Source organism: Anomalospiza imberbis, chromosome 1, assembly GCF_031753505.1.
Source record: "Anomalospiza imberbis isolate Cuckoo-Finch-1a 21T00152 chromosome 1, ASM3175350v1, whole genome shotgun sequence".
In the NCBI taxonomy this organism is placed as follows: domain Eukaryota; kingdom Metazoa; phylum Chordata; class Aves; order Passeriformes; family Viduidae; genus Anomalospiza; species Anomalospiza imberbis.
Genome location: NC_089681.1, coordinates 86,413,123 through 86,438,013, shown reverse-complemented (window position 1 = coordinate 86,438,013; position 24,891 = coordinate 86,413,123). Strand labels below are relative to the sequence as shown.

The 24,891-nt window shown below is 41.8% G+C and overlaps 1 protein-coding gene across 2 annotated transcripts; it reads left to right on the top strand.

Moving 5' to 3' along the window:
• The first annotated feature begins 2,398 nt into the window (after nucleotides 1-2,398).
• On the top strand, nucleotides 2,399-23,659 carry SSR1 (signal sequence receptor subunit 1). 2 transcript variants are annotated; one of them, XM_068199050.1, is made up of 8 exons: nucleotides 2,399-2,652; nucleotides 4,697-4,809; nucleotides 6,495-6,582; nucleotides 6,752-7,014; nucleotides 7,394-7,470; nucleotides 9,166-9,244; nucleotides 10,010-10,103; nucleotides 12,464-23,659. In XM_068199050.1, the coding sequence occupies exons 1-8, from the start codon at nucleotides 2,568-2,570 to the stop codon at nucleotides 12,529-12,531; spliced, it is 867 nt and encodes a 288-aa protein (XP_068055151.1). In that variant the 5' UTR covers nucleotides 2,399-2,567; the 3' UTR covers nucleotides 12,532-23,659. The 2 variants fall into 2 exon arrangements, with proteins under 2 accessions (XP_068055151.1, XP_068055156.1); XM_068199055.1 differs by lacking the exon at nucleotides 12,464-23,659 and adding an exon at nucleotides 10,659-10,708.
• The last annotated feature ends 1,232 nt before the right edge of the window (nucleotides 23,660-24,891 follow it).

The following is a 24,891-nucleotide window of genomic DNA, read 5'->3' as shown; positions in this document are numbered from 1 at the left end:
ATCCTCTTTTAAATGCAAAGATACAATTCTTGTACGTGACTGCAATCACATTCCCAGGGGCAACATGAACTCTGAGTGAACACCAGTCTTCTCAGAATTAGCATCCAGTGTAACAGATGTCAAAGCTCAATGTCACAATAGTGGCAAACATTGTCAACACCTAGTTTATTATGCGTGTGAATCAACGCAGTCCATGCAAAAAGAAAAAAAAAAAAAAACTCTGCAGCTGATTTCAGATTTTCATAGAGACTTTTCTTTTCTTTCAAATTATAACTTGTTGAATATGGGTAGAATACTTAGCACAAGAGAATGCAGCCTAATTGGCTTGTAGGTACAGCTGCAACACTAGAGTCAGTCTTGGCTTGGTGTGTTTCTGAAGCCAGTCAAGGCACCACAATTATTTTCAAATACACTTTTAATTAACACCTTTCTGTGCCCCCACAACATACAAACCCAGTAAGAGCACCATACAGGTTAATTAAATTCTAACATAAGAACAGTTAACTCAGATGGAAAAGCAGCACTTAAAGTACATAGTTACTGTGTAGAAGACACAAAGTGCTTCAGATCCGGCAGCACTGTATAGGAAACCTCCTACAGCATGCCAGTATTCTTTTACTTTCCTGAAGAAGAATAATTAGCTGCTCTTCTCCCAAAAAAAAAACTCCTCCAAAACAACCAAACCACGACTAGGATAAAGACATCAACACCTGGTGAAAGACCTTTACAGAGAAAGCAATATTATACTACTGGATGGATATTATCTGACTAGAAATACTTTTACCAGTAGCAATGAATGTTTTCCAGCGTTCATATTTACATGCCACTTTCAGTCAATACTTAACAGCATTTCAGTAACATTTTCAGCATGTAAAATAAGATTAAGCTGAGCTAGAATGGTTACTTCTGATAATTTTTTAGTGAAATCTACAGGTTCAAAATCAAATGAGTGAAATTGAAAAATGAAAGCCTCAACACTACATTTACCATTGTCATGACAGCAAGCTGCATATGCCCAAATGACAAATTAAAGTTACCTCAAAATATAGAATGTATCTTAACATTTCTCTTGTTTCATTTTACCCTGAATGCAAATTACTGAATAAACTGTGGGAGAAAAGAGAAAGCATAGAGGCTGGTTTGGGCCTTGGCATTTTTATTTTCACTGAATGCTTTGATTGTAGGGCTTGGGAAAGCTCTCCATTTTAATATCCCTTGTATCACATTTAACAAAAGGTCTACTGAGATAAAGGCAATGTATCAGTTGCCTATCATGCTTTGGGAAACTTTCAATTGAACCATCAAATATATGACTCAAAACCAGCTATTTTAGAGCAACATGAAATTACGGGATTTTGATAGCACCTTTGTTTCAGTACTATGCTTTATCCTTGGTCTTTCCGGAGGTATGTTAGCCTAGTTCCCACAGAATCGCAGAATATTCTGAGTTGGAAGGGATCCACTGTTATCCAGAAAAAATTGGGCTCGTTATCTGGTGTGCAATAAGCCAGTAATTACACACTTGAGAGAGACATTGATAATTTTTTTCAGAGTTGCACCAGCCTGTGTGCTCAGTGGTATTCCACAAATCAAGCACACCAACTATCCAAATGTTTCACTATTTATACATTTTAGCAAACAAAGGGATTAAGGTTCATTATCTACAAGTTACATATTTCTCTTATTAAGTCATATTCTATCTTTTATTGGTTAATGAGTCTCTCGCTTCTCATGCTAATCAATCCACATGCTCAATCTTTCTCTGCTTAGGAGTCAGGGGGTCTCTGGGGTCAGTGGTACGTGAGTTTGTGGCCGTGATCTTCACCTGCTGGAATTGCCTTTTATCCACTCAGAGGTAATTCAGCATAGTTACTGGGTTTATTAAGTTTCATCCTTATCTTGGAAGTTCTGCCGAATGTCCTTGCGGCCTGCAAATTCTGAATTCTTTGTGTCCACTATTGTTGCTACATCCTTCTTCCCCGGCTCTGCCTAGGTCTGAGATCACTGTAGCATGTCAAGGCCTAAACCTCAACAAGGCACTTCTATCGACAAGTAATTTGTCTTTCTAACACCTGGACATCACACAGAGCTTGCTGGTTAGCTGCTGTTTGACAGATTACATCCTCAAATTCCATATTTTGCAACGCCACGAGGATAGTCGAGGTCCAACTCCTGGCGCTGCGCAGGGCAAGGACCGCCCGCCGCGCCCGGAGCGCTGTCCACAGGCTCCCGGCCCGGGAGGCTCGGTGCCGCCGGCACTTCCCCGCGATCGGGACTCTGCGCCCGGAGCGCCGGGAGCGCCAGCAGCTCCGGGAGCGCAGGAAGCGCCGCCCCCGCCGGGCGCTCACGTGGCCGCCGCGCCTCCTGCCCGGCCGAGCCACGTCCGCGGAGGCGGAGCGGGGCGGGCGCGGCCCCGGATGGAGCGGCGGGGGGAGGCGGCTCCAGCTGCTGCTTCAGCCCCAGCGCCCGCCGCCATTTAGACATCCCGCCGCGGCAGCCAGCGCCGGGACAGGGTGCGCGGGAGGGGTCAGGTCGCCGCGACCACCGCCGCCATCCTCACCATCGCCATGAGCCGCCTGTCGCAGCTGCTGCTGCTCGCCCTGCTCGTCTTCCCCGCCGCGCTGCTGCTCGAGGGTGCCCGCGGCGGCCCAGGTGAGGGCGGCCGGGCGGCCGTCACTGCCGGGGAGCGGGGCTGGCTGGTGGGTGGGTGTGGGTGTGTGGGGGGGATCTCCGAGGAGCCGCGGGGAGGGGGAGCCGCTCCGGCCGGGCCTGCGGAAGCTCCGCCGAGAGGCGGCGGCGGCTCCGCTCATTCATCGCCCCGGCCGCCCGCGCACGTGGCGGCCGGGGCTCCCGCGCCCGGCGCGGTGCCTGCGGGGCCCCGGCCCCGTCCGAGGGCGCCTGGCGGCTGCAGGGCCGCGCTCCGGCCCCTCCCGGCGCAGCGACCCGCGGTGCCGGGCAGGGCCCTGCGGGCACCGGCCTCAGGCCCGGCCGTGGCGGCGGCCCGGGAGAACCGGAGAGCCCCTCCTGCGGTGGCGGCAGCGGGTTTGTGCTTCTCCCCGCTCGCTGGCGATGGGTCCCACATTCCCTAACAGATGCGCTGGCTGCCACCCTGCCTTCCCACCTCGTCTGCCGCCACCCCCCGAGTGTCCTTGGCGACACCGAGGAGCGCTAATCTCTGTTTACGCTGTGGCGTTATCTGATTCACGATCTGGAAATTGCCTCCCTACTACTAAGTTTGGGAAGGCAGGAGAGGTGGGAAGGCTTCTCGCCCAGTTCCTACAGTGGGCTGCAGCACACGTAGTGTACGAGTCCTTTCCCAGAGCTCTCCTGCTATTGCCACATCATCAGCCCCTCTGACATCCATCGAGAAGACCGTAAGGCGTCTGAGGATGTGCTGGGCAGCAGATGGCAAAGGGTGCCTACAGCCTACCTGTATGCTGTTCATTTTTAACCCTCCACATTTATTTGTAAGAATTTCTGTAGAAATTATTTTTTTTTACACACAAGTTTAAAACATCAAATAAAATCACGGTACTTAACGCTTGGGTTAAGTATTGCACATGGTCGAGCAAAAGTCATTGAGTGCGCCTTCTGAAGACACTTGAGAAGAGAGGTTGAGTTTACTCTTTCTAGCACTGAGTGGCAATTCTTAAGTCCTTGGATACCTTGTCCTGCTCAAGGATTCCTGCTTCCCATGAAACTTTTAAAATATTTCTTTTAAGTTTTGTATTTATAGCAGCTAGGTCTTTTTTCAGACCTATGTAAATGAGTTATCCATTCATTTATACTCTTTCATATTCAGAAAATGTTACGTTTGTTAAAAAAAAAAAAACCAAACCTGTCTTTTTGTGCATGTGTTTTAAATCTCAGCCTTGCTTGCATGTGCTCTGAACTGCAAACAGACAGAACTTTGTCCCATGGCCAGTATTTTTATTAATCATATTTGCCCAGTGTTTGAATGTATGAGGCTGGGCTCCACGAAAGCAAAGAGGCAATGGACTCTCAGATTGCGCTTGCCTTGGAGCCTTGCTCTTGGTAACATTTCTTTTCTGACTGGTGTTGTGGTTCTGTTGAATGTGTGGCTGTACATGATGTTGATGAGATTGTAGTAAAAAAGACATTCTTTAGGTTTCAAAACTTGGATGAAAATAAGTACAAAAGTAAAGGTAACTTTTTAGGTACCTTTCAAAGTGTTTAATTGTTGTGTTATCACTGTGCTAGTAACTTGTTAGATTTGCTAGTCTTAGAAGAAACAGTACTTACTAAATTAATTTCCTGGCAACAGGAATGCCTTATTTTCACTTTTGTAATTGCAAAATTAAATTATTTTGTTAGGTTAGCGTGTTCAAAAGTTGAACAATAGCTTTTAAGGTAAATTGGTTGCCTTCGGCAAATTTAGGCATTGCTGTGTGAATGTTGAACTTTTTTGTTATCCATATGTAAACTTTTGGTTTTGAACTTAGGGGTTGATAAATGTGTAAGTGAAAGTTTTTAGTGAAGGAATAAGGCTGAAAGATCAACACAGACATCATTTGAATGGGAGGATTTTACAACTGAGGCTTCAAAACACTGTATTGGACAGGTTTTTAAGAAGTTCCTCAAACATTAGTTTGAGAATTGTATTTAAACATTGATTTTGTTGTTGATTAACTAGACATTTAAAAGACTTTCTTGTATCTGCATTTTGTTTTGGCAGGTTTATTAGTTGCAGCTCAAGATGCTACAGAAGATGAGGAAGCTGTGGAAGATACTATAGTTGAAGATGAGGACGATGAAGCTGAAGTTGAAGAAGATGAGCCAACAGACTTGGTAATTGTACATGAGTATGACTTCAAAAGTATGAATTAGACTGGAAGTGCTTGAAGCTGGATAACTTAAATAGTTAAGTTTACTTACATTGCTTTTTTCAGGTGGCTATCACGTATCTGATTAAGCTTGTGTTCAGTTTGAAGTGTCAGAAGGATTTATCTTTTGTTTCTGAATTACCAGTTAAAAAACCACATGGGGACAAGCTGATTTCTGACTAGCAAAACTGTAGGCCACAAAAAAAAAATCCAAACCATTAAGTGAGAGAACCACATTTTCATAGGAGCCCTCTGTAGTCCTTTTCTACCTGAAGCTGCACCTCAGTAAACTGAGAAGAACATTGGGGGATAGAACTACTTCATTCTGGCTTCTTTGGTATTGATTTCTAAGGGCAACAGAGTTCTTCGTTAAGCTCAGAATGAATTCTAAAACTCTTGGTAAAAAAAAAATACAGCTAACTTAAGTTTACAACACAAATTCAAAAAATTACCCAGAAAAATCAAAAACAGAAAAGTGAAATGTTCTACATAGTTTTGTGATCTGCTTATGACAGTGGAGTGTTAGGCTTGCTAGACACTTAATGTGCTTAGAGTGGTGCAAAATTTTTTCAGATCTCTGATGTACATTAAGGAAGTTTGGGACATTAGTAGGAGAAGACATGCATAATAAAAATGCAGATTTGGTAAAGTGTTACTTGTTTTTATGACATTTTACTGTTGTTGTTAAGTTAATGAGCTTGTGGTTGATCAACTTTGCTAAGTTGTAGAAGGTATACTATGTCAGTATTGCCTGAATATTATTAAATAGACTTTGGATGTAATTTCCTTTTAATTATTTTTTACTCAGGTACAAAACATGGTGCTTTTTAGGCAGTTTCTTTTATTTGTCACTCAAATAAAAGGGTCTTGGAAATTCCAATTGCTCAGCTCTGGTTCCCTAGTTCATGGTACATGTATGACTGATCCAGTAGGATTTCCACTGCTTCAGTAGGTTGTTCAAGCACTGAAATCAAATGATGCAGCTGACTTGCCAGCACTTAGCTGAGACTGTTCAATACTGGGTCAGCCTTTTTTGTTTGTGGGGGACAGTGGTGATCCCATGGTGCCCAAGTGGAAAATAAGCCCTTAATGCTTGCATTTGTCAAATTAAAAAGTGATTCATCACAAGGTGAACTTGAACAAGTGAGTCCATGGACTTGTGCAGTTCCAGTAGCCTAGCCATTTCCAGGCCTACATAACACTTAACTAATTAAAACTGAATAGAAAGCTGCCATAAACACTCCTTGTAGTGAAAGTAATTTGGTTTATGTCTGTCTTTATTTTGAAATGCTTGTTTTCTAACTAGAAACAGCTTACATGTGAACACTTAATGTTTAGATTCTATTCTTTTCCCTCCACCCCCAAACAGAAGCTTTACTGAAGCTTTTTGATTCCAAACCCTTCAATAGAGCTAAATGTAGTTCAGTTTAGTCACTGTGTCATATATAACAAGTAGAAAGATAAGTGCTGAAAGGGATGCTCAGCAAATCTAGAGGGAGAACAGACTATGGTGCTAATCCTGCAGGAGCAGGATTTGGTACAAATACTTGCCACTGTTGCATGCTTTGACACATGGGATTCTTGTGAACCAAGCATGGTTTTTGCTTCACTGTTCATTATAGGATTTTTCAAAAAAGTCTCTTGTCTTAGACAGAAGAAAAAGAGGAAGAAGACTTGTCAGGAGAACCTAAAGCCTCACCTAGTGCTGATACAACCATCTTATTTGTGAAAGGTGAAGGTAAGAGTCCTCTGCTAATGCACCATTCTCTTTACTGTTGCTTAGACTACATCAGTGTTTGCCTAAACCAGTGAAACCACAGAGTCTGTTCTGGGTGCTCTCTGTTTAGAATTGGCTGTGGGTGGTGCGTGAGGTTTCTTATGATTGAAATTTTTTTTGTGTGTTTCAGACTTTCCAGCAAACAACATTGTAAAATTTCTGGTGGGCTTCACCAATAAGGGTACAGAGGATTTCATTGTTGATTCTCTCGATGCTTCTTTCCGATACCCTCAAGACTACCAGTTTTACATCCAGAACTTCACAGCTCTCTCTCTGAACACAGTAGTTCCACCACAGAGACAAGCCACGTTTGAGTACTCCTTCATCCCTGCTGAGCCTATGGGTGGTCGTCCTTTTGGTCTGGTTATCAATCTCAACTACAGAGATGCAAGTGTAAGCCCAGTGCTCCAATTCATTTGAATCTTTTTAGTTCATCTGGAGGTGTCGGGAAGGAACTGCTTAGTTAAATATCTCTCCAGAAAGTGATGCCTCTGTAGTATTTAAGCAAATCAGTGGATACATAAGCATAGCAAGTGATTGCCTACATGCACTTAAAGTTGTATCAGCAGTGGAAGCTGAGGTGTCTTAGAACTGTAGAGGGCAACAAAACATTTGTGCTTTTATGTGTTGAGTGAAACTAGCATAACTTACAATCTTAAGGAAGTCTTGTGCAGGAGTTGCTGCTTTTTAGAATTTCTCCGAGAAAAAGGTAAACGTTTGTGTATGTGTTGAAGAAATCAATTTAAAATGTTATGTGCAAACTTTGTTCTAGGGCAATGTTTTTCAAGATGCTGTCTTCAATCAAACTGTTACAATTATTGAAAAAGAAGATGGGCTGGATGGAGAAACGTAAGGAGACTGGAGATTCAGGTTTAGTTGGTGCACTGGTAGAACAGGTTATTGGTGGTGCCATTGGAAATAGTTCTTATAGTGTCATTTTATTGAGTGTTAGATCTGCTGTGTTTTGTTTATGATGTAGCAGCATTTGACAAACTGAAAATATGAACTTTACCCAAAATTAAGATCTCTATTATTAATGGGAATCTTCAGGACTTCAGTGTGTCAGTGAGAAGCTGACAGCTGTGCTCAGAGGGCTTAAGCCTGGAATAGGACCTGATGTTATACAGCTACATAGCAATTCAAAGCTGTTAAGCTTCTGTTATGCTACTGTGCTTTTTCCTAAGAGATAAAAGATGCAAAGAGTCCGTAGTATCAGGCTGTGGGTCCTGCTGTCAGGACTGGAATAGCTTTCTTCTGGAACACTGCAGTGTAATCTTTAGTTTATGTAAACTAAAAGATGTATTTGGAGTGCCAAATAGCACAGCAAAGAATGACTGAGTTCCTCTAACCCCTGTCTGTTGTAGGTATCTTTCAGGAGTGATATTTTCAGACTTAGGTAGATCTGACACACCAAATATCTTTCAAGCATATGCTCTGCTAAAATACTATTAAATATTGTAGCACTGGAATGGAATTTCAAGTGAAGCTGTGCATTAAAAAAGTTGATCTTCAGAAATACTTGTAGAGAATGCTGAATATGTGAATTGTCCTGCCACAGGTAGAAATTGACTTTTGAGTAAGCTTCCTTTTTAAAAAGTCATCCAAAAGAAATAGCTGTAGCAGTAATTTGTATTTCTCAAGTACAGTGGTATAAGTGAAAGAACAGTTGGTCATGTGAAACTATGTGATGCTTTGAAAAAGGAGCTCTCAAAACAATTCAGATACTTGAATCAGTTTGTATGAATGTTCTGTGAACAGGTAATTGCCCTATAGCAGGTATTTAAATTAAGTATCTTCTTTAGTTAAACTCCATAATTTCCTTTATCATGAATGAGTTCAGGTGTTCAGCTTGGAATAAGTTCTTTACCTGTAAATTCCTTAATCCCCAAATCAATTTTAGCTGTAACTTAGGTTTATATCTTGCTAAGTATCAACAGTACTGCAGATAAAATTCTTCAAAACAAACCATAATGTACAGATTAAGAAATTTGATTTTTGTAGGTAGAATTCTAACTGTGAAACACAGAGTAAGATAAGCAAAGTCTTTCAAAGCTCTGTTGCAAATTAATAGTGTACTAGCAGTAATACTAGCAGTACTTGCAATAGCATGCTAAGAGCATATGAGAGACTTTTAAGGGTTTTATAAGTGATTAAAGCTGTCACAGACCTAAATATTGCCTGTGACCCAATATCTTGAAACTTTGTGATGGTGCAAAAGAATTCTCAAAGTTACTAAATTACAGTATTTATTTATTATAACATTTTTCTAATCTATGCAGTGTTTTTCAAATGTTCTGTTGTTCAGAATTAAACTTATGATTACAGTTTCTAAAATGTAAGTCAGAATAATTACATGATAGTTGTTAGAACTTTAGTTTCAGATTCCTTGGGTATTTTCCTCACTTTCCCCCCTACAGAAGTTGTTGGGAATGTTTAAGTGGACATGTGGCCAAAGTTAGGCTTAATTTCTATGCCTCTTCATATGCTGTCTTCAAAGCTTGACATTTTTAGTTAATGCATTGTTTCTTAAACTGTTTTTGAAAGGATCTTCATGTACATGTTTCTCGCTGGACTTGGTCTGCTGGTCATTGTTGGCCTACATCAGTTACTAGAGTCTAGGAAGGTGAGTGGTGTGTTTGTCTGTGTACTTGTTAATACAAAACATTTCTGATGTGAAAAGAAAGCAATTTCGGTGATTGCTTCTGGCATATGATGGTAAAGGTAGAAGATTTATTTTTAGAACTTTAGAGGTTACTGGGGGAACTAGAGTGTTTTTAAAAAATGTTTCTAATGGAAGATACCTTGATTGCTGAGCTCATGCCCTTTTGGTCTGCCCTTTGGCTCTACACTGAAGTGCTTGAATTGGAGTACCTTTTAATTACTGCATGTCTCTGTCTACTGATTCAGTACTTACTTTCCCCATGCTCTCTGTTTCTGCCTATTAGTCTAATCCAGGTCAGACTTCAGGGGAAAACAGCTGCCAGTCCTTTATTTAGTTCTAGGCAAAGCTTTGTCATAATGTTGATTATTTCGCAAGGTCAGGTCACATCTGAGAATATTGTGCTAATCTGAGAAAGCAAAATGAAACTTGTCATCACAAAGTTTGACTGACCATCAGCAAAAGATATAATGAATTTACCCAGCTGTGCATGAAATCTTGGTGCCTTTACGTGGAATATGTCTTGTAAGGTGTTAGAAGTGGTAATGCAAAGCTTAGAGGAATAAATTGCCAGTGGGAAAGACAGCTCTGTACATTGACAAGCCTTCAGTTTGTATCATTGTGAAATAATTGCAGTTCACTAAATATTGCTTTTTTAATAATTTCTAATACTTGTGCTATCCAAGTCTTACATAAAAGAAAAATGCTTCTTCTTTCTTGAATTTTCAGAGGAAAAGACCAGTACAGAAAGTAGAGATGGGAACATCAAATCAGAACGATGTTGATATGAGCTGGATTCCCCAAGAAACTTTAAATCAAATAAGTAAGTAGTCTGCCTTTCACAAGCTAGACCATAACAAACTTGACTTGACCAATTAGTTGTAACTGAGTAAGTAGCTGATACCAATTTCTTAGAACAGCATGTATCTTCTAGGGAATAACAAATTGTCTCAAGCATTGTACTTAAGGATGAGATTATTACTTTAGCAGCCTATTCCTTGCAGAACAAACCGCATTGGTTGATAAAATAATGACTACTGGTGACTTTTATGATTTGTTCTGTAGAATATTTTTCAACAGTGTAAGATCTCTACCCAAAACCTGGATTGCAAAGATGTTTTAAATAGGAGAAAGTAACTGTCACCCCAGAGTTTCTGGAAGTTGTTTGGAAGTTTACTTATAGACCAAAGTCTTAAATAAATATATTAGAAGTGTGTTTTAACTAAAGCCATGTAGATACTTTTATTGATGTTCTTCACAAATCCGAAAGTTCTGCTTGATATCTGAAATGCCAACGCTAAACCAAATATCTGATTTCTTTAGACTGTGGATATTTCTAACTTAATCTTTCTTTTCTTTTGCTTTCCCATGGCTTCAGTGCAAAGTAGAAGAGGTGAGGCAGACTCTTTGTGAGCTGCAGAGTGAAAAGTGCTTAGTGTGTTGTCCATGTAATAATTAGGCATGGATAGAAGTACAGCTTCCTGCATGCTGTGACTGGTGATGTAGCATGAGCAGTGAAAGATGCAGAACAGATGCACGCAATGGCATACATTTTACATACTTCTAAATTTATGTTTTCATGTATTTTGTGGATATATTTCTGGTTATATTGTGGAAACATTTTTTTTCAGTAGAATATCGATGAAGTATTGTTGTCTTCTATCACGGTTGCCAGAATTCTTTTCTGAAAAGGCAGATGTTTATCTTGCCTTCCCCGCTAACTTTGGTGTATCAGGCTGATAAATTGCTGTCATCAGTAGCAATCACTGCTGTGTGGTGAGAAAGCCTCAGTGAAGTGCATCCTACACAAGATGCAGAGAGTTCAAAAACCCATTGCAGGAGCTACCCTTACTTGGCAAGGACTGCTGTTTTGATCAAATAAGCATATTCTGAGCTTCATTTGGTGCAGAAGGGCTAGAGGCCTTAGCTGGGGTATGAAATTGTGCCAGGAGTTGATGACTTTGGGCTTTTTTAAATTCCTTTACCATTTTAAGAGTACTTACACAGCATAGGTATAAAGACTAGTGCTTTACTTGTGAAGATGAAAGTTTTCTTGTACACTTTCTTCTGTTAGACACTAGAATAGTATAAAATCCAGACACATGAATTTGAAAAGCCTCAATCTAGCAAGAAAAACTGAAGGTCTAAATGCTACTTTTCGCTAAAGAGCAAGCTGACTTTTAAAACAGTTCAAATTCTGGTAATGTTTGGGCCCCACCACTGTCCTTTTCTTAAGCCAAATAGATATTCATATCTCAATGCTTGAAGTTTAGGAAAAATGAATGGTTAAGTTGTTCTTACTTGTGGTTTCCTCAGCTCCAGCTTAGTTTCAGTTAGAACTCTACACTAGAATTCTTTAAAAATACATGACCTTCAAGATCTCAGATATTCTTGACCTTTTTATTATTGACACTTCATACTGTACTGATTAGCCTGTAAGGGCATGATGGCTGCTCCTTGTGTTTGGACATACTCTAAACAGGGAAGTTACTGGAGATTATTCTGTTTAAGAAAATTAGTCACCAGATGCACTTAGCAATCACTTCAACACTTAATGCAAAGTATGGAAGGTTACTAAAAGTATTCTCTGCAATAATCATAAACTATGGTAGGGTTTGGTTTGGAAAGGGTGTTAAACATCACCCAATCAATGTGGATGCTTCCTGGAAAAGTGCAGTTTTCCACAACAAAGACACTTTTCTTCTGCTGTTAGTTGTATGAATGTGGAAATATTACATGCAAGACATAGCTGTCTAAAGAAGAGTCAGTCTTATATTCTTCAGGCATGTAAACTCAAGGCAGTGATCATCAAAATAATTCATTTAACTTTCTAAAAGTGTAATTACTGAACATGAAAATTATGTAAGCAACACAGCCTGCAGTTTCACATAGGGATGACATAGGGGTTTTTTGGGTTTGGGTTTTTTTGTATTTTAGTAACTGGCAAATAGAACAAGCCTTACCCTGTTGTTGCATGTTGCAGAATGGAAATGTATTTTCTTGTTACCTTCTCTTTAGGGTGCTGGTAGTTAAAAAGCATTAAAGTTGTTTAACTGGCTTCTCTGTGCTGATGCATTGCACTAGAAGGGCAGCTTGTCTTGTGTTTGGGAGGAGAAAAATACATGCTCGTGTAACAATTGCCATTGATGCAACTAATTTTTTTTTTTTTTTTTTGTAATCTAGATAAAGCTTCACCAAGGAGGTTGCCCTACAAGAGGGCACAGAAGAGACCAGTGGGCTCTGATGAGTAATGTTAACTAGTGCAACAGTTGAACCTTTACTAATTCTGCCTGTTTGGTTTTTTGGATTGGAGTAGTGCAGAGAACCCATACCACCATAAGGAAAATACTGCTAAACATTTGGACTGAACAGATTAACTGAATGGTGTTAATATTACTGAAAATGCACTTCTCTTTTAATTTGGTTTTTTTTTTTTTATTATTGTTGGGGGTTGGGGGAGGTAGCCATTAAGATTTGTGCCTGCGTGTGTAAAGCGGTTGGTCTTAACAGAAACGTGTTACCTGAAATGTGCCTTTAGAGTTCTTTGTAATGCTGGCTTGTCATCTCTACATTTTCATTGAAGGATTTCTCTCCTCTCCCTAATCTGAATGTCTGGTGACTTTAATCTGTCTTGATTGTATCATATCTGTATCAGAACCTGAATGCAATTGTTCTTATTCAGTCAATAACGTTACTCTTTACAAGGTGCGCACACTGAAGTTTGAGTGTGTGGTCCTGTCTCAGTGGCCAGGCACTGATCATCTCAACTTCTGCATAGATTTCATTCTAAAGGCACAATTTGGTATAGCTGCTTGTAGTGGTAGATATTTTGCTGCTGTTTTGATCTGGGCATGCAGTGACCTAAAAATCTGAACTTAGCTGCATAGATGTTAGGAAGACACTTGCACAGCAGCAGAACATGTGAAGCATGGAATTTGTGTGCTGAATTGGTATTACTACATAAATTTCTTTTTTATACCAAATTGGTTAAATGGTTAGTTATTGAATCGTGCCAGCATCTTAGGTATTCACATTATAGTGGTAGTTCTGCAATGTTTACTCAAGAAACTTTTGAATAAGCCAGAAAAACTTTTCAGTGAGTTCTTGGTTCTCTCTCCTAAGAACTAGAATGTCATATGTATCAAAACACCTTTTTTTTTTTTTTAAAGCTTTACCAGGATTTGCTGTACACACTTGAAATTGAATTTGAAAAACAGTTGGATTCAAATAATTCTTTTTATTGGCAAACTATTTAATTCACTGTTTACAGTTTTTAAATCTAAGACATCTTTACACTGGTCAGTACATTGGTCTGAGGTTTTTTCCACTTAGTCTTTCTTAACTAGTAACACAGATGTATATATTCATCACTAGCTGCATGTTGGTTGAGTAGTAAAGCAGAAAAGCTGTGTGCAAAATCAAATCAAGATTTCTTTTTGTGGCTTACATCATTACCAGGTATTGAGGTATTGATCCACATCCACTGTGTTCAGAATTAACTGACATGGAAAAGAGCTAATATGCAGAACATCAGTTTGCTTGGGCAAGGCTTGAACTGTTTGCATCTCAACTGCCTCTCTTCCTATGTCTGAATGTTATCTGAAAGCTTGTTGAGTTTAGGAAGAGGCATAGATTTGAGGCTTCTGTCTTTTCCTCCCTTTTCTCATCCCCACCTGTGAAAATGCCCTTTTAGTTCCACACTTGGTCTGCAGGGACTGAATTTCTGAGCCAATTGATGCTGAACGATCCTTCCGAGTCCTGACACAGTGTGTTTGAAGCATCTAGGTTCTGAAACTACCTGTGCTGGCACTATTTTGTTACACACTTGGCCAGAATGAACTGTGAAGATGTTCTTGACTCATACTGCCATGGAAGAGATGCTTTGTTCAACTTCCTGAAAATAGAGCTAGTCTGGGCAGGATATTTTTTGCAGTTAAGCAATTTTTTGCTTAATTATCATTCAGATCATTTAGGAAACAATTGAATGCTGCCCTCATAACGGGTATCTTCACTCAAATTGTGTGGAACAGCTTTATTTGCCTTTAATGATATGATCTGACTGGTTCTGTGGTAGATTTGCAAGCTTGTATTCCAGCTTGCATTGATTCAACAGTGTTTATGGATTAAATGCTTCCTATGCTAAAGTCCCACAGTGATTGCAGCACCTGATGCACTGAACTTGGAAGTTCCCTCTCTTGGATTGTGTCTCTAACCTGGCATCGAAAGGGGTTTTTTCACCTTCTTGTAATAGGTCATCTTGAACTGTATACTCTTAATTCTTCCTGAGATTTAAAGCTACTCTTTTGAGAGGGTGGTGATGATACAGTGGTATGCCAGGAAAAAAAGAATCAGAACAGAGGATATTAATTTGTAATATCCTAGTTTTATTTGTACAAATAAGAAGTATTTGAAGGTTGAGCTCTCTTCTCTGCACTTAGTGGCTGACTTCCAAATACTTAATTTCTAAGTATGGAAGGGGAGAAAAGCAGCTTGCACTGGAACCAGCAATGGGAAAGTCCAGGTGTATCAAGGTTGTCTTTCTGATGATACAACTTGGCATTCACTGTAGATGGTTCATAGTGACTTTCTTAGCCAGAAGCAGTTCGTAAGAGCAGGGGCCAGTAGACCACTGCTGCTCATGATGAATGTCAGAACATTTTTAATTACTTGTTTCTCATTAATTTGCTGTAGTTGAAATTTAGCAGTAACATTCCAGCATGCAGTGGTAACTGAACTTTGGCATTTCTAGTGTTGTTTCTAGTGAATAAGCCAGTCTATTACACTCAGTTTTCTTAAATTGAGGGTATAGAGTTGTTGCTTTATCCTATTGGTTAGAAACTTTTATTTTGGTACTTGAATTTTATACTCAATTTTTAAACAGCGATAGCTTAGTGTCATAGGTGTGTTGCTGGATATAATTATTATTCTCAACTGAGTAGGGTGTAGTTTTGCTACTTAAAAGATGAGACAGCAGCAATTCTGCCTGTCTATGCCACCCATTTCCATTTGGCAGCACAAGCATCTCTATAATCCATTCTTACTAGTTCTCAGCCAGCTCACTACACTCCCACACAACTGCTCTTGGGGGGGGGGGTTCTGAGAAGAGTGACAACTGTGAAAAAAGCTGTGGGCTAGGGTTTCTTTATTAGTAAAAGATCCTAAAACGGTTTTAGAGAGCAAATGAACTATGGGCTTAGAGTGAAGGATGTCTGTGAATTCCTTTCTCACAGCTCCTTAATTTACTCAAAAAATTGTGAAGACCTAACAATTCTACACTAGGGGTAGGAAAAAAAAGCTTTAGAGTTCACATATACAGAGGCAGCAAAGCATTAATTTAGGCTACCCTTGAACTGCATGTGATTCCTGTAGCCCTCTGTATGCTGTCTGCTTTCTGGCAGCATTTCATTTTTTCCCCAGTGTCCTTCAGTCAGAGAAAGAAAAGTGGCTGCTGTCAGACTAAAGGATTGAAGTTCATTCTCCACGTACAAAATTATTAAATTGTAGGCTGTGGAGCTGGATGGAGCAGACTGGAGATGGCAGTGCTTCTGCTTGTTCTGAAACATGCTGAGCATCTTCCTTAGCTTGGAAAAGGTGTAATCAAAAGTATCACTTACTGGTTATTGCTAGAATGCATGCTGCTAAAAAAAATGTTGCAGGTGAGAGCTCTGAATCCAGGGAAGTCAAATACTAAAGTAGGCTGGTTGTCCTGTTTTTCAGTGTGCTTGATGTATTGAGCAGTAGAGAGTCTGTTCTCTTTTCTTCTCCAAAGGAAGGACAGTACCTACCTCATAGGAGTGACTTAAGGGCTGTTTCTAGAGTGTTTGAAGTTACTTGGGACTTGCACAATACACTTCCATGGAGATAGTAAGACACAGCACTAATGAAAATGGTTAACAACTGTACACATAGATCCATACTGTACTAATTTAATCCCCTCACTGACCAGAATTTAGCAGCTTTACACTTTGACATTTCTAAAATATGCAGAGGAGTTGCAGTTAACATACAAAGGAGAGCAAAGCCAGAAAGATCTCTTAGTTTCTGCAAAAATTTATAGGTGGGCTGATATTTTTTCATTTATCTCTAAATTTTCCCAGGGATTTTTTTCTAATCAGTTGATACAGATGATTGTTTATGTAGCTGCAATCAACAGTCAATTTAAGAATGACTGATTTTTTTGGATGATTAAGTTCAGGTGATGTACTGCAACTGAAGTGTTAAATTGTCATTTTATTTCTTACCTGCTGACTTACATTTATAAGCGAGATCTCTTGAAAACAGCTGCAGGTTTTTTGTAAAGTATACTTGATTTTTTTTTCTTAGCATTGTGTAGCTTTTTTTTTTTTTTTAATAAAGCATGAGTATGGTACCAAAAAAAGGCCTTTTCCTTGATAAGCAATCGGTAGTAGCAAATAGGCAAAGTGTGAAAACATGCCATTCTACATGTGTAATTAGAATGGAAGTAATGTTGAGCAAGTACTCCATGATGTTTCAGACAATGGACTAATAATTAAGATTAGAATTCTTTAAGGGAGGGCCCTGAGAAAATGTTCAGTAAATTCCTAAATTCTGATGGGTTAAAAGCGAGCCATAGTGTGTTACATTTCTAGAAGGAATAACCTCATGTTAAACCACAGGCAATGTAAAAAGGATCTGTTAAGATGCCTAAAGGTTGCTGAAGCACAAGGCCAAATCCTTCCAGTTTTTACATGCATGCTGTTGTGTGACCAAGCAAACGCTCATATTCCATGCAGTAACTCTGAAAATAGCGGTTCCAGCAGGTGTTCTGCATCCAAACAGAAGAAGATAAGACTTGCTGGGAAAAAAAAGCCTACAAAAAACAAGACAAGGTTTAAAAATAAAGAATGCTGGGACCCCTGTATTTGTGAGCTCTATCTGTGGGAAAAAGAGGGAAAAACTAAAAGCAGATGTGTTGATGTATTTTTAGGTCCCAGAACACATGAAAATTACTAGAATTTGAAGCCTGCCTCATCTTTCACTGAAAAAATCAAGATAGATAGATTGCAATAGCTGGCTCAGAAAGAACAGATACCAAGACCAAGATGAGGTCTTAAAAATCTGTCTGGCTGTCTTTTCTGTCCCTTTGTGTAGTCTTGGCTATAAATTTCTATTAACCACGATGCAGTACGATTTCAGCATTACAACATTCCAGTCCCTTAGCTGGTGAGGCAAAACTGAAATTTAACCTGCCTTTCCTCATCACTCTTGCTCTGTTCAGCCTATGTGGAAATCACAGCTGAGTTTTCCCTGTGACACCTAAATTCACATAATGAATCTGTCACTTGAGAGCTGTCTCTTTCACATAGCAAAGAGAACACTTGGAGTTGATGCACTTGGTCTCACAATGCTCTGAACAGATTTTCAAGTGGACCCCACAGTCTATGTTCTAGTAAAGGAGGTTCAGTCCTGCCCTGCTGGGCCTGGATGGAGCTACACTGTGTGTTTTCCATAGCGAATGAGGCTGCAGCGGTGGAGCATTAGCCCTGGAGGTAAAATACAGTACTAGGTTCACTAGATGGAAATTATTGCAGGCAGCAATTCCCAGATCTGCCAGCTGAGGGATCTCCCAAACCTGTGACAGCTGCTTCTCATAACAGACAAGCACAAAGAGAGCTTTAGCCCCGTCTCAAAGAGCAGCATCCAAAGGGAGGGGTCAGAGCAACTGTGTCTGGTCTTTCTAAATCACTCCATGCTCTATCTTGGCCACTGAAGTTAGTCTGAGTACTGCACTTTTCTACACTGTTCAGAAAATTGACAGAAAAAGCTGTGAAAACAAACAGAAAAGCTGTAAAAACTTGTGTCTGGTGTTTGCTTCCAAAAAAGTTCAGGGCTGTGACCACCTCCAGGGTCAGCCGAAAGTATTGCAGAGGTGGAGCTTATAGTGACATGCTCACTCTGCCACCTGGTGTTTGGCCCCACAGCCAGTTTTCCTTAGAAGTTAAATTGAATTATATCTTTAATATACGTGTACCTTGACCACATTCAGACACAGATTTCCATTCAGCTTTTCCATGCAAGCTGAATCAAAGAGCCCAGTCTGTTCAGAACACTGAAGGAACTCCTTTGGCAGAGCCTGGATCCACAGCCCTGCAGAAGGAAGCAGGGGACGGGACCTTGCCCTGAGAATGGACTTGATCCAGTATCAGCTGGCAAGTTTTCCACCCATAAGTTTTCAAGAGTGAAAGAATGAACAAACACCCTCTTTTCTTTGAGAGGAGTCTACACAGCAAGGAGGGCAGTTAAAATGCCCTGTTGCAGATTTCCATTGGAAAGGAAAAGCTAGAATTTAAATAGCATCTGGTGACTGTTGAGCACGGTATGGCAAACATTGCCACCAAAATAACAGGTTATATTTAGAATCAAGTTCAAATACCCTAAAATGCTTGATTTGGAAGTGTGTCATATTTTCCTTAGAGCCAGTATTTAAGGCTTGGTTAATGCTTGGTTGTTTGTAATAGTTCATTCATAGAGTGTGGAATTACTTCTCACAGCAGAAATGACATTTTGCCCAACTAATCCTAACTTGTTGCTGCTATACAGCAAGTTGGAAGCCAGGAAGTACATGTTGCTGTTAGGCACCACAGTAAAGAAAAAAAATGAAGCAGGATTTAGTTTGTATTTTAAAAAATACACTACTCGGGGACTATCTCCTTTCCAACATCGTAGTAGCCTAGCAGATTGCAGTTCTGCAGCATTCCATTATCACCAGCCCAGCTAAAGGTACACCAAGGGTGAAATACAAGGCATCAGTCACAGTCATACAGCCAGAATAATCACTCAGTAGTTTTTCTTTGTGCTCATGCAGGGCAAAACATTCCCTCGAGGTCCTCCTGAGGCTGAGCTCCTGCTCCCGTGCAAAGCATCTCACTGGGTGTCATTTACTGTTCCTTTAGTGAGCTGCAGCACTCCTTGTGGTTACTCCTTTCCTTTCACTGGCAATCCCCAGGGACCATCACCCTGACATTCCCATTCTGCTGAATTTATAGAATTGAATGGAGCCAGATGTCACTGATGCAGTGCAGTGGGAGCAAGTACAGGCCACCAAGGACCTGCTGACAAACTGCAAAACATCCCTCAGCTGCTGTTCAGTAAAACACTGCCTGAAGGAACTGGTGGAGAAGCTGCTATTATTTTTAATTAAGTATTGTTCAAATTAAATACCTTAATTTTTAAGCAGGTGTTTTGCAGCTGCTAAAGAGATTCTTATGGTTCAGAAAAAGTTAAAAACTGTCAAAGAGGTGCATTCATAAAAAGTAATAACCAAATGCATTAAAGACAGCATAGGGCTCTGCATCCTGTTCCAAAATGTATTACAACAGGGTGCCGAAGTTGCTCACTTCTCCAGATCCCTCCCTTTCCCTCACCTACAGCCCCAGCTCATTTTCTAGTGAGTTCTGGGTCTTGGGTAGCTGTGCTAGGCAGCCTCTGTGGTTTCAACTCCAAGATGCTGATGGAGAGTGATGTAGACACAAGATCAAAGATCGGACTCACTGTGTTGTGGTGCAGACTTACGCTGACTGCTGGCAGGTTGATACTTTGATTTTTCTCTGGCTGTGAAGTATTGTGGACCTGATGCACATAACCTTGGAGCCTGTAAAGCTTCAGTCATACAGGCATCTTGAAGGATGCAGAATAAATGGTGTTAAATGTCTTGCCACCAAAAAGGGACTTTTCTGGCAAAGTGTGCAAATCTGGGAGTGCTGGATCCCATTCAGCAGCAGTGCATGCAGTAGGACATGGGAGGACGTGTGCTGCCTCCTCCCCAGGAGGAGCCCTGTGCATCGAGTAGGGCTGTGCTTTGGTAGAATTAAACAGCAATGACAAAGGTTACAGTCTCTGTTTACAGCCAGGTTTTGCCCCTTTCCAAGCAGTCAGGTCATGCAGTAAAGCTTGAGTTGCAAAGACTTGGGAGGAATATTGGTCAAAGCAAGCCTACATCTCACAGCTAGCACTGCCATCACCCCAAACCAAGTATAAATGCTTATTTTGGGTGCAGATTCTTTGGAAGTCAGATGCTGCTTATTGCAAACAACAAACCTAGGCTGTCATTCTCTGCAGGATCAGGTAACAGGAGATGGGAGGAAAGGCTAACATACCAATTGCTTTTGTTACCCAAATACAACTCCACGTCTGAGGGCAGGCCCCCATGGTCCTGTGTGCACACATTGCCAGGAGCATTTATTTCTGCTGTTCCTCATACCCCAGTGCTCGGGTCAGGCCCTGTCCTGGAGCCACCAACCCCTCTGGCTGACGTTCTGTCCCAACCTTGGCACGTTTTTACGAGCAGCAGGGCCGTGCTCCATGCGTGGTTACAGGCTAAAAATTACTGATGGAGTCAGCCCACAGCGGCGCTGGCCTTCACTGCATTAACCTCTGCCTCCAAGATTGTGAAAACAGATCAGGCCTTTCATGATGAAAAGCCTTTTCTCCAGCAGATTTCTCTTATTTACAGCCTCCCATTAAGTGATGTTCGTAAACTGCTTCACAACCCTCTGCTGAAAGGCTCTAGAGAAGTTCAAGTGCTTTCACAACAGCATATTCCAAACACCATCGCCCAGAGTTTCCTCATACACTCCTGGCAGTTTTCCCTGCCAAACAAGAGACAGCTCTGGCACAGGAGAAATAAACAAGCACAGCAAAGGAGAAAGCTATTTTCAGTTCCTACTAGTTGGGAGGATTGCTACATTTTCTACTGCATTACGCAGTGAGGTTGGGTGAGCCAGAGAAATCTTCCCATTTTATTACTGTTTAATATGTGAAAAACTCCTGCTTCCTTTTTATGAGGATTTTTTTTTATTCTGAGAGAGGTCTTTGAAAAATGAAAGTAGGCAATACTAGAATTTTTGAAAAGCTTCAACAATGCTTCTCAACTCCATTTAGTTTTACTTCTTCAAGATGCTTTCAGGTACATCTTGAAATGAAGACATTAGAGCCCCTTACTTGGCAATGCTCTGGAGGTTTACATCTCACCAGAGAGTTCAGTCAAGCTTGTAATCTGTCAGGCAGCCCATTAAAACTGGCACATGTGTGCAGGTTACATGTCACTTACCTGAGGTGACACTTCTATACGACAACAGCAAGGTAGATGCTCCTGTATCTTGTGGGCATCCATTCTGTGCAGTGACCTGCCAGCAGTCTGTCTTCACTGCTGCCTTTGAGCAGGCCAACTGCCCTCTGCCTCTCCACCCTTTTTCTCCCAGGTACTAATTGACTCCTTTTTTAAAAAAAAAAAGATACTTCTGGAAAAACAGCCTCATAAACATCTTTTTACGATACAGAAATGTTATGTTGCTCATAAACAACTGTCCCCTTGCCCACAGCCCAACCTTCACCCCTCCCCTTGTTTTAAGCAGGCCTCCCTGCCCAGGTGAAGCCATTGATGAGGCCTGGCAGCCCACAGGGATGGTGCTCTTGCAGCTTCTGCACTTTTTGTAGTGGTGCAGCTGGTGACAAATCCTAAAAACACCAAATAATTCTGTCCCAGAGCACTCGTCCCTGTGCTATTCTCCCCCTGCCCCTTCCCTTCCCCTCCAGTCCTCTGATAGTTCCCGAGAAATACATGGACATCAGTGGACAAGTGAGTCCCTAACTTGTCACAGGGCCAAGGACACATACCATCTGTGTCTGACATCAGCTCATCCTGTGGGAGAAACACCTTGGCATAAATCATCCTTTCAGGACTGGTGAGAAGAGTTTAAATCACATAAAAATGCATTCCCTGAAACTGCATTGCAAAAACACAATCCTCACCTGAGGGGACAAGGAAGGACACCGTGGAGGCTGTGTTGAGAAAGGCCAAGAAGTCTGAATTTGCTAAGTGCAAGACCCTGCACCTGACAGGAGACACTTTAGGCTCTGGCGGGGCTGCATGAACAAACCGCTATTCCTGTTAATGTTCTTCAAAACGAGAGGAACAGACTGACCATACATACTCTCAGCAGAGCTGTTGGCTCAGAAACCCCAGCTGTGCTGTACCTCCTATCATTTTAGGGTTGTTTCCAGTTCTTCTAATCCTGTGATCCAGCATGGCACTAATTGCCCATGACTAGGGAAAACCTCTGATCCACCAGCAAATCTGCAGGTACCAGCAGCCACCAGCTTCCAGACAGGGACAACAGTATGCTCCTGGATGTTTGTTTCCCCCGTTCCCTGAGTGTGCAAATGAGGACATGGGCAAGGAGGGCAGCTCCAGTGTGGGGCTGGTGGCCAAACCCAGGAACTCCACAGCACACCCAGGACTCCAGGGATCACTGTAGTGATGTGGTGCTTCCAAACTGCAGAGCACACACAGCCAGGTGACCCATCACGTCCCCAGCTCAGACACCACCCAACCTAGGATGCAGATATGTATGCAGATCATGCCATCCCACTAGCAGGTTAGACCTTTCCTCATACACACTCTTCCCCCTTCCCAGCCTCAGACCATTTTTCATGGAACATTCGGCTCCTCCCTGACATGGAGGAGGTTTTCAAAATCTAAGTAAATTCCTTTATTTCCAAACAGATTGGAGCCCAAATCCCAGTATCTACCTCAAGGCTCCTCTGGCTGTTGCAGTGTGGGTACAGCCTCTCTACTGCACAGTAATTACTGCCAAGGAAGGGGATGAAAGAAAGAGGGAAAGAACTTTAATGCAGCTCCTCAGCTGGAGGGCTCAGTTGACCCAGGACACCCAAAGATGCTTGTGCCTTTTTCAGGTTTTACTCACTTCCCTCCCTGATGCTGGCTACTCCAGTACTCAGGTTTTGGGAAGTGCTGGCATGGCCCCTTTTTCAACAGTCCAGCAGTTATGAGATGTTCCAACTGAACAATTCATTTCTCCATCCTTTTCTTTTTTTGCACTATCAGAGTGAGCGATGAATAATGGTGCCTCTTTGATGTACAGAAGGTGCTGGTTATTCTGTGCTAGGGTCTTGAGTCTCCCTTTTGCAGATAATCCTAAACTTCAGGGTTTTCAAAAGTTGAAAAGAAATTTTCAATCCCATCATAACTACAGAAATGCTGAAATAAAATGGCATGTATGATTCCCCAAACTGGAGACTTGTGAAGAAGGAAAGGTTTCAAGTAAACCTTTGCCCTTTGCTGCCTTTGCTAGCTGAATTGTGACTCATTTTGTTTGACAAAGGCTTTTTCCAACAGAAATTATTTGCTGTTGACACTTAATAGTGTTTTGGACACTATTATGTGTCAACACCAAGTCATTTCTCATTGCATTCACATTCTGAAGATCTTGGTGTAGGTGTACAGCCCTCTCATCTCGCAAATGCTGGTTACTTTGAGCCAGCTGCATAATGAAAAGCAAGTAACTTTATTCCTTCCTCTTCACTTGTTTGCATTTCAGTAGCAGCAAAAATGCAAAAGACACTCCAACCAGGCTCCACATTCTGTTTTGGGGCAGTTTTCACCCAATCCTGCTATCTCCTGCCCATCCCCACAGCTTCACACTCCACACTTCAGAAAAAAAGACCACTTTCCTGGTGCCCCTTGCTGCCAAGGCATCCCTGTGGTGGCAGAGGACTTGGGTCTTCCCCAAACTTGAATACTCTGGGTGAGCATGTGGCCTCCACGCCTGAAGCACAGCAGTGCCTCAAAGAGGGGCTGTGCCACTCCCCTGTCCATGTCAGAAATAAGATTCAGCTTCACCCTTGCCAAGGTGGGGAAAAAAGCTTTAGGGAATAAGGTGAGGAAGCAGCAAGTTGGAGGAGGCACACGGAGACACCACCACCACCACCTCCCCACCTCTGCCTAACCTGGTGTTTCAGGCCAGCTCCAGCTATTGCTGCCATGGATGTTAGTGTGGGAAAGAACGGAGGCAGGAAGAGGGAAAGGGAAGTGCCAGCAAGGAGCTCAGTTCAGCTGGCCTGCAGGGTGTTATGCTGTCCATGGCAGGAAGAGCAGGGGAGTTCCCAACTCAGCAATCGTCACTGTCAAATTGAGGTAGAAGAAAAGGGCTGGGCACAGCAATTATACCCTTTCATGGCCGAGAACCAAGTGCTTTCTAAGTCATCTGTTTTTTAGGTTATTAGTCACCATCACTTCCTAGCCACAGAAACTCATCCCATTTGATTTTAAACCTCCTGACAGGTCCCTGGGCCCCTTGGATGCGAGCTTCCCATCAGTCTCACGAGAGGAGAGGCGATTCAGGTCAGTAGGTGGGAGAGGGAAAATTATTTTTTGCAGATTTCCTCCCTCAGAAATGATGTTTCCACCCCATGAGCTCACCCAGAGAGCATTCAGAGCCCCACTTCGTCAGATATTCTCGGTTTGGGGCTGGCTGGCTGACTGCTTCTGTTCTAACCTGTCCCTCCCTGGGGGTGAGGGACCAAGGTCCTCAGCAGACCAAATGCTGTGAGAAATTTTGACCTCCATCAGGAAGGTGCAGGAGGCTTGAGGGAGGAAAGCAGCAGCAGTTCACCCCCCAAGTCTGTCTCTCATTCTGAACCCGGTTCACTTCTCTGCCAGAAAGCACCACCGCAGCAGGACTTAGAAGATGTGGATGCTTTGCTTCACTGCAATTCCTTGCCCTCAAGAGCTGGATGCACAACTCAGATGATTCTTTGGCTCATTGTCCTGTGAAATGGGTTTTTTTTAT

Excerpts from the sequence above, each read along its gene's own strand:
- SSR1 (XM_068199050.1), top strand. The coding sequence starts at position 2,568 with ATGAGCCGCCTGTCGCAGCTGCTGCTGCTCGCCCTGCTCGTCTTCCCC. Across the intron at positions 2,653-4,696 it reads GGGTGCCCGCGGCGGCCCAG|GTTTATTAGTTGCAGCTCAA; the intron begins GTGAGGGCGGCC and ends TTGTTTTGGCAG. Across the intron at positions 9,245-10,009 it reads AGTTACTAGAGTCTAGGAAG|AGGAAAAGACCAGTACAGAA; the intron begins GTGAGTGGTGTG and ends TTGAATTTTCAG.